This window comes from Homarus americanus, unplaced genomic scaffold (assembly GCF_018991925.1).
Source record: "Homarus americanus isolate GMGI-L3 unplaced genomic scaffold, GMGI_Hamer_2.0 scaffold15986, whole genome shotgun sequence".
Lineage (NCBI taxonomy): Eukaryota > Metazoa > Arthropoda > Malacostraca > Decapoda > Nephropidae > Homarus > Homarus americanus.
Genome location: NW_024749280.1, coordinates 3,301 through 12,459, shown reverse-complemented (window position 1 = coordinate 12,459; position 9,159 = coordinate 3,301). Strand labels below are relative to the sequence as shown.

Below are 9,159 nucleotides of genomic sequence, written 5' to 3'. Positions count from 1 at the left end.
TCACCAGGTCACCGGTCACCGGGTCACCAGGTCACCGGTCACCAGGTCACCAGGTCACCGGTCACCAGATCACCAGGTCACCCAGGGTCACCAGATCACCAGATCACCAGGGATACCGGGTCTGGTCACCTGGTCTGTGGTCACCGGTCACCGGTGTCACCGGGTGACACCAGGGTCACCACACCGGGTTACCGGACACCAGGTCACCGGGTCACAGACACCAGGATCACCAGGGTGCAGGTCACCAGGGTCACCGGCTGGGTCACCGGGGTCACCGGGTCTGGGTCCCGGTCAACGGGGTCACCAGGTCTGATCACCACCGGGTCACCGGGTCACCGGTCACCGGGTCACCAGGTCACCGGGTCACGGAGATCACCGGGGTCACCGGGTCACGCACCGGGTCACCAGGTCACCGGTCACCGGTCACGGGTCACCGGGTCTCACCGGGTCTGCAGATCCTGGTCCCGGGTCTGGGTCACCGGGGGGTTACGGAGGGTCACCGGGTCACCTGCACCAGGGTCACCAGGGGTCACCGGGTCTGGTCTGGTCACCGGTCTGGGTCTGGTCTGCTGGGTCTCCGCACCGGGTCACCGGTCTGGCTGGGTCACCGGTTCACCGGGTCTGGGTCACCGGGTCACCAGGTGGGTCACGAGGGTCACCGGTGCTGAGGGTCACCGGGGTCAGGGGTCGCCGGGTTCTGGGTCACCGGGTCACCGGGTCACCGGGGTCTGGGTCACCAGGTCACGGTACCGGTCTGGTCCCAGGTCGCATGGTCAGGGTCACGCAGGTCACCGGGGTCACCGGGTCACCGGGTCACCACCAGGTCACCAGGGTCCCACCTGGATCACCGGTCACCAGGTCACCCACCGGGTCACCTGGTCACCGGTCACGCAGGTCACCAGGGTCACCTCACCGGGTCACCACCCGGGTCACCGGGTCACCGGGTCACCAGGTCACCGGGGTCACCAGGTGTCACCAGGTCACCACACCAGGTCGCCAGGTCACCGGGTCACCGGTCACCGGGTCACCGGTCACCGGGGTCACCAGATCACCGGGTCACCAGGGTCACCGGGTCACCAGGTCACCGGGTCACCGGTCACACACCGGGTCACCACCGGGTCACCACGGGTCACCAGGGTCCACACCAGGGTCCCACACCGGTCCACTCACCAGGTCACCGGACCGGTCACACACCGGGTCACCGGGGTCACCGGGTCCACCGGGTCACCACCGCAGGGTCACGCTCACCAGGTCACACACGCAGGTCACCACAGGGTCACCACCGGGTCCACACCAGGATCACCGGGTTCACCACCAGGTCGGGTCACCGGGTCACCGGTCACCAGGGTCACACACGGGTCACCAGGTCACCAGGTCACCAGGGTCACCGGTCACCGGGTCACACACCAGGGCACATGCACCAGTCACCAGGGGTCACCGCACCAGGATCACGACACCGGGTCACCACCAGGGTCACCAGGGTCACCACACCGGGTCACCGGTCACTGCAGGGTCACCACAGATACCGGTCACCAGGGTCACCAGGTCACCGGGTCAGGTCCGGGGATCAGGTCACCAGGGTCTGGTCACCGCACCAGAGTCACCACAGGGTCACAGGTCACCGGTCACCAGGGTCACCAGGTCACCACCGGGTCACCGCACCAGATCACCAGGATCGCCACCGGGTCACCCGGGGTCACCACCAGGGTCACCAGGGTCACCAGATCACCGGTCACCAGGTGCGACACCGGGTCACCGGTCACCGGTCACCGCACCGGGTCACGGGTCACCGGGTCACCGGGGTCACGGGGTCACCGGGTCACCGATCACCGACACCGGGTCACCAGGTCACCACCGGGTTTCACCACACCAGGGTCACCAGGTCACCAGGTCACCGGTCACCCAGATCACCGGGGTCACCGGTCACCAGGTCACCAGGATCACCAGGGTCACCAGGGTCACCGGGTCACCGCGGGGTCACCGGTCTGCCTGAGGGTCACCACCGGGTCGGTCACCACCGGGTCACCGGGTCACCAGGTCACCAGGGTCACGCACACCGGTCACTGCACCAGGGTCTGCGATCAACGGGGTCACCAGGTCACCGGGTGCACCAGGGTCACCAGGTCACCAGGGTCACCGGGTCACCGCAGGTCACCGGGTCACCAGGGTCCCGGTCACCAGGTCACCGGGTCTCACCGCACCAGGTCACCAGGGTCACACACCGGGTCACCAGGGTCACCACACCAGGGTCACCACACCAGGGTCACACACGCAGGTCACCAGTCGGGTCACCGCACACCGGGTCACCAGGGGTCACCAGGTCACCGGTCACCAGGTGCACCGGGGTCACCAGGTCACCAGGTCACCAGGTCACCGGTCACCGGGTCACCAGGGTCACCGGGTCTCACCGGTTCACCGCCAGGTCACCGGGTCACCGGGTCACCACCAGGTCTGCACCGGTCACCAGGTCACCAGGTCACCAGGGTCACCAGGGTCACCAGGTCACCAGGTCACCACACCAGGGTCACCACCAGGTCACACACCAGATCACACACCACCGGGGTCACCACACACCAGTGTCACACACCGGGTCGCCGGGTCACCAGGGTCACCGGGTCACCAGATCACCACACCGGGTCACACACCAGGTCTCACCAGATCACCACCCGGGTCACCAGGTCACCAGGGTCTGAGGTCACCAGGTCACCACCAGAGTCACCGGGTCCACCAGGTCACACACCAGGGTCACCACACCAGGTCCACACACCAGGTCTGCACACCAGGTCACCACACCAGGTCCACACACACACCAGGTCACACCAGGTCACACACCGGGTCACCACCAGGGTCACCGGGGTCACCGGGTCACCAGGGTCACCGGGTCACCGGTGCACCGGTCACCGGTCACCACGGTCACCACCGGGTCACCGGTCTGCACAGGTCACCACGCGGTCACCGGGTCACCGGGTCCTACCGGGTCACCACGTCACCGGGTCACCACCAGGGTCACCAGGTCACCACACCAGGTCACCGGGTCCCGGGTCACCAGGTCACCAGGGTCACACCAGGTCCACACCAGGGTCCACCCAGATCACACCAGGGTCATACACCAGGTCACCACCAGGGTCATCGCAGGGTCACCAGGTCACCGGGTCACCACCGGGTCACCGGAGTCACGCACACCGGGGTCACCACACCGGGTCACCAGGGTCACACACCGGGTCACCACCGGGGTCACCAGGTCACCGAGGTCACCAGGTCACCGGTCACCGGATCACCAGGGTCACCACCGGTCACCTGGTCACCACCGGGTCACCAGGGTCACCGACACCGGTCACCAGGTCGCCACCGGGGTCACCACCAGTCCACCGGGTCACCACCGGGATACCACACCAGGTCACCACCAGGGTCACCAGCACCAGGGTCACCCACACCAGGGGTCACCAGGTCACCGGGTCACCGGTCACACCAGGCCACGCACCGGTCGCACCACACCAGGTCACCGGTCCGCAGGGTCACCGTTCCACCGGGTCACCAGGGTCACCGGTCACCTGCGTTCGCACCGGTCACCAGGTCACCGGTCACCAGGGTCACCAGGGTCACCTCAGGGTCACGCAGGGTCACCAGGTCACCAGGTCACCAGGGTCACCGGGGTCACCTCACCAGGGTCACCACACCGGGTCACACCAGGGGTCACCAGACCAGGTCGCACCAGGTCACCACACCAGGTCACCGCACCGGGTCACACACCTGGGTCACCCTGGGTCACACCGGGTCACCACGGTCACCACACAGGTCTACCAGGGTCACCACCGGGTCACCACACCTGGTCACCACACACCAGGGTCACACACCGGGTCACCAGGTCACTCGGGTCACCACCGGTCACCAGGTCACCGTCACCGTCGCACCGGTTCACCACACCAGGTCACCACACACCAGGTCACCGGTCACACACCGGGTCACCAGGTCCCACCGGTCACACGTCACCCAGGTCACCGGGCGGTCACCAGGTCACCGGGTTCACCGGGTCACCGGGGGTCACCGGGTCACCACACGGGTCACCGGTCTCACCGGGTCACCACGGGTCACCGCACCGGTCACCAGGTCACCGGTCTGGTCACCGGTCACCACAGGTCACCACCAGATCACCACACCAGGGTCGCACGCCAGGTCACCACACCAGGTCACCACACCAGGTCGCACACCGGGGTCTGGTCACCGCACACCGGGTCACCAGGCCACCAGGTCACCAGGCCAGGGTCTCACACCAGGTCACCAGGTCGCACCGGGTCACCACAGGGTCACCACACCGGTCTGGGGCGGTCACGCAGGTCACCGCACCAGGGTCACCGGGTCACGCCACCGGTCACCACGGTTCACCGCAGGTCACCGGGTCACCAGGTTCACCACCGGGTCTGCACCGGTCACCGGGTCACCGGGTCACCAGCACACCAGGGTCACCCGCTCACCGGGTCTGGCACACCAGGTCACCACACCGGGTCACCAGCAGATCGGCACCAGGTCACCGCACCAGGGCCACACACACACCAGGGTCACCACCACACCGGGTCACCTGGGTCACCAGGGGTCACCACCAGGTTCACGCACGCCAGGTCACCACAGGGTCACACCAGGTCACACACCAGGGTCACCAGGGTCACCACACACCAGGTCACAGGGTCACACCAGGGTCACCCACCAGGTCACCAGGTCACCAGGGTCACGCACACCAGGGTCTCCACCAGGGTCACCGGATCACCGCACCGGGTCACCAGGTCCACGGTCACCGGGTCACCGGTCTGGTCACCGGTCACCGCCGGTCACCGGGTCACCACCGGTCACCGGTCACCGGGTCACCGCGGGTACCGGGTCACCACAGGTGCACGGGTCACCAGGTCACCACACACCGGGTCACACCGGGGTCACCGGGATCACCAGGTCACCGGTCACCGCATCACCGCACCGGGTCGTCCGGTCACCGGGTCACCAGACACCGGGGTCACCAGGTCACCGGGTCACCACCACACCAGGGTCACCAGGGTCACCGGGTCACCAGGTCACCATACCCGGGTCACCGGGTCACCGGGTCGCACACCGGTCACCAGATCCGGTCACCAGGTCACCAGGGTCACCGGAGTCACCAGGTCAGGTCACCACCAGAGGTCACCACACCGGTCACCACACCAGGTCACCAGGTCACCACACCGGTTCGCACCGGGTCACCACACCGGGTCACACACACCGGTCACCACCGGGTCACCACACCAGGGTCACCAGGTCACCAGGTCCAGGTCGCAGGTCACCGGGTCACCACCCACACCAGGGGTCACCGGGTCCCTGGTCACCAGGTCACCGGTCGCCAGGTCAGCCGGGTCACCAGGGTCACACACACCGGGGTCACCAGGTCACCGGTCACCAGTCACCAGGTCACCAGGGTCACCAGGTCACCAGGTCACCAGGTCACCAGGTCACCGCAGGTCACCGTCGCACGCAGGTCACCAGGTCACCAGGTCACGCACCGCAGGTCACCGCACCAGGTCACCAGGCGCACGCCAGGTCACCGGTCACCAGGTCACGCGCCAGGTCCTCACCAGGTCACCACGCCAGTCACCGCACCAGGTCGCCTGCGCGTCACCAGGTCACCAGGTCCACCAGGTCACGGGTCACCGGTCACCGGGTCGCCGGGTCGCCGTCACACCAGGTCACCGGTCCCAGGTCTGGTCCCACCAGTCACCAGGTCACCCGTCACCAGGTCACCAGGTCTGGTCACCAGGTCACCAGGTCTGGTCACCAGGTCAGGGTCACCCAGGTCACCAGGTCACCACCAGTCACCAGGTCACCAGTCACGCGGTCTACGCAGGTCTGCACCAGATCAGCCGGGTCCTGCAGGGTCTCCACCAGGTCACCGGTCCTCAGGGTCGCACACCGGGGTCTGCGGGCCACGCAGTCTGCGGTCACCGGTCACCGGGTCACCGGGTCTGGTCACCGGTCTGGTCACCGGGTCAGGTCCTGACCGGGTCCACCGGTCACCGGTCGCCGGTCACCGGTCACCGCAGGTCACCGGGGTCACCGGGTCACCGACCAGATCCGCACCAGTCACACGCAGGTTGCACCGGATGCACGCGGGTCACCGCACCTGGGTCACCGGTCGCATGGTCACCGCCGGTCACCGGGTCACCACCGGGTCTTGCCTGGGTCTGCGCGGTCACCAGGTCACCGGGGTCGCTTGCACCGGGTCACCGGGTCACCGGTCACCCACCGGGTCACCAGGGGTCACCGGTCTGCACCGGGTACCGCGGTCTGCGGGTCACCGGGTCACCGGTCACCGGTCTGGTCACCAGGGTCACCGGGTCACAGCAGGTCACCAGGTCACCAGGTCACCAGGGTCTTGCCAGGTCACCTGGTCACCAGGTCACCACCGGGTCACCAGGTCACACGCACACCGGTCACCAGGTCGCCACCGGGGTCACCACCAGTCACCAGGGTCACCACCAGGGGTCCACGCCAGGTCACCACCAGGGTCACCAGCGCCAGGGTCACCCACACCAGGGGTCACCAGTCACCGGGTCACCGGTCTCTACACACCAGGCACGCACCAGGGTCACTCACACCAGGTCACCGGTCCACGGGTCACCTGGTCCACCGGGTCACCAGGGTCACCGGTCGCCCGCAGGTCACCACGGTCACCGGGTCACCGGTCACCAGGTCACCAGGGTCACCACACCGGGTCACGCAGCAGATCCACCAGGTCCACCAGGTCCACACACCGGGTCACCACGGGTCACCTACCACCGGGTCCCCACACCGGGTCACACCAGGGTCACCAGACCAGTCACACACCAGGTCACACACACCAGGTCACCACACCAGGGTCACCACCGGGTCACACCTGGGTCACACGGGTCACCGCACGGTCACGCACGCAGGTCTGCGCAGGGTCACCAGGGTCACCACAGTGGGCCGCCACACACCAGGGTCACACACCAGGTCACCAGGTCACCAGGTCACCACAGTCACCAGGTCACACCACACCAGTGCACACCAGTCTCACCACACCAGGGTCACCACACACCAGGACCACCTGGTCACACACCGGGTCACCAGATCCCACCGGGTCACACGTCGCACACCAGGTCACCGGGTACAGGTCACCGGGTCACCACCGGGGTCACCAGGGTACCGCACCGAGGGTCACCGGGTCACCACACGGGTCACCGGTCTCTGCCGGGTCACCACCGGGTCACCGGTCACCGGTCACCAGGTCACCAGGTCTGGTCACCGGTCACACACCAGGATCACCAGCAGATCACCACACCAGGGTCGCACACCAGGTCACCACACCAGGTCACCACACGGGTCTGCACCGGGGTCTGGTCACCACGCACCGGGTCACCACACAGGTCACCAGATCACCGCGCCAGGTCTCCACCGGTCACCAGATCGCCATACCGGGTCACCCCAGGGTCACCACACCGGTCAGGGGTCAGGTCACCGGGTCACACACACCAGGGTCACCTGGGTCTACACCACCGGTCACCACCAGGTTCACCGCAGGTCACCGGGTCACCAGGGAATCTCACCACCGGGTCTGCACCGGTCACCGGGTCACCACCAGGGTCACCGCCACACGCGAGGTCACCACACACACCAGGGTCTGGCTTACCAGGGTCACCACCGGGTCACCAGACAGTCGCTGACACCAGGGTCACCACACCAGGGCCACACACTCACCAGGGTCACACACACACACCTGGGTCTACCGGGTCACCAGGGGTCACCACCAGGTCCACAGTCACACAGGTCACACACCGGGTCACACCAGGGTCACCCACCGGGTCACCAGGGTCGCACACACACCTGGGTCACAGGGTCACACCAGGGTCACACACCAGGGTCACCAGGATCACCTGGGTCGCACACACCAGGGTCCCCACCAGGGTCTACCTGGGTCACACACACCGGGTCACCAGGTCCACGGTCACCAGGGTCACCGGTCTGGTCACCGGTCACCGCCGGTCACCGGGGTCACCACCGGTCACCGGTCACCGGGTCACCGCAGGGTACCGGGTCACCACGGTGCACCGGGTCACCACGGGTCACCACACACCAGGTCACCGGGGTCACCAGGTCACCAGGTCACCGGATCACCGCATCACCACAGCAGGTCTCCGGTCACCGGGTCACGCACACACCGGGGTCACCAGGTCACCAGGGTCACCAGCGCACCGGGTCACCAGGGTCACCGGGGTCACCGGGTCACCATAGGGGTCACCGGGTCACCGGGTCACGCACCGATCCGGGTTTCCGGTTACCGGGTCACCACCATGGTCTGGTCACCAGGTCACCAGGTCTGGTCACCACCAGGATCACCACACCGGTCACCACACCAGGGTCACCTGGTCACACACACCAGGGACCGCACCGGGTCACACACACCAGGGTCACACACACCGGGTTCACCACCGGGTCACACGCACCAGTGTCACCAGGGTCACCAGGGTCTAGCTTACGCCAGTCTACCAGGGTCACCACACACACACCAGGGGTCACCGGGTCACCTGGTCACCAGGTCACCACCGGTCTGCCTGGTCTGCCTGGTCACCAGGGTCACACCAGGTCACCAGGGTCACCGGTCACCAGTCACCAGGTCACCGGGGTCACCAGGTCACCAGGTCACCAGGTCACACACCAGGGTCACCTGGTCACAGGTTATACTTGAGTTGGTTGGATGATATTCACTAAGCGTTCAGATCTTGTGTTTTGGTGAAAAAGACATAGGGGTACATCAAGGTCTCACGTAATTACTATAAAACGAAGCAAAATATAAACCGTGTTGTTGACTGAATGTGGTGATCAGCTTGTGTGTTGATCAAAATCTCTCTCTCTTCCTAATCCAAAACCTGTGAGGGTGGGCCTGTATGACGATTTTGCTGACAGCAAATGTTTGTGTATTGTTCTGTTCATTATATTTATCATCTGTCTTTGATTGTCTGTTGCTTTAATTTTGGTCGCGTATAAGTGTGGATGAGGGGTTGAGTGTGTGGGCAGGGTGAATATGTTGTCAGTGGGTGTGGCTGGTTGAGATGTGTGTGGGTTGGGGAAGGTGTGGGTGGGGATTGATGTGGCTGGGTAAATAGTGTGGATTGGGGAAAAATT

At 66.1% G+C, this 9,159-nt stretch overlaps 1 protein-coding gene across 1 annotated transcript; it reads left to right on the top strand.

Annotated features, from left to right (window-relative positions):
* Positions 1-45: 45 nt before the first annotated feature.
* On the top strand, positions 46-8,351 carry LOC121853327 (collagen alpha-4(IV) chain-like; the record flags this gene model as incomplete). Its single annotated transcript, XM_042347389.1, has 5 exons — positions 46-2,449; positions 2,649-4,524; positions 4,706-6,929; positions 7,137-7,637; positions 7,905-8,351. Coding segments are annotated over 5 exons (7,452 nt in total), but the record flags the coding sequence as incomplete, so codon positions are not given.
* Between the last annotated feature and the right edge of the window lie 808 nt (positions 8,352-9,159).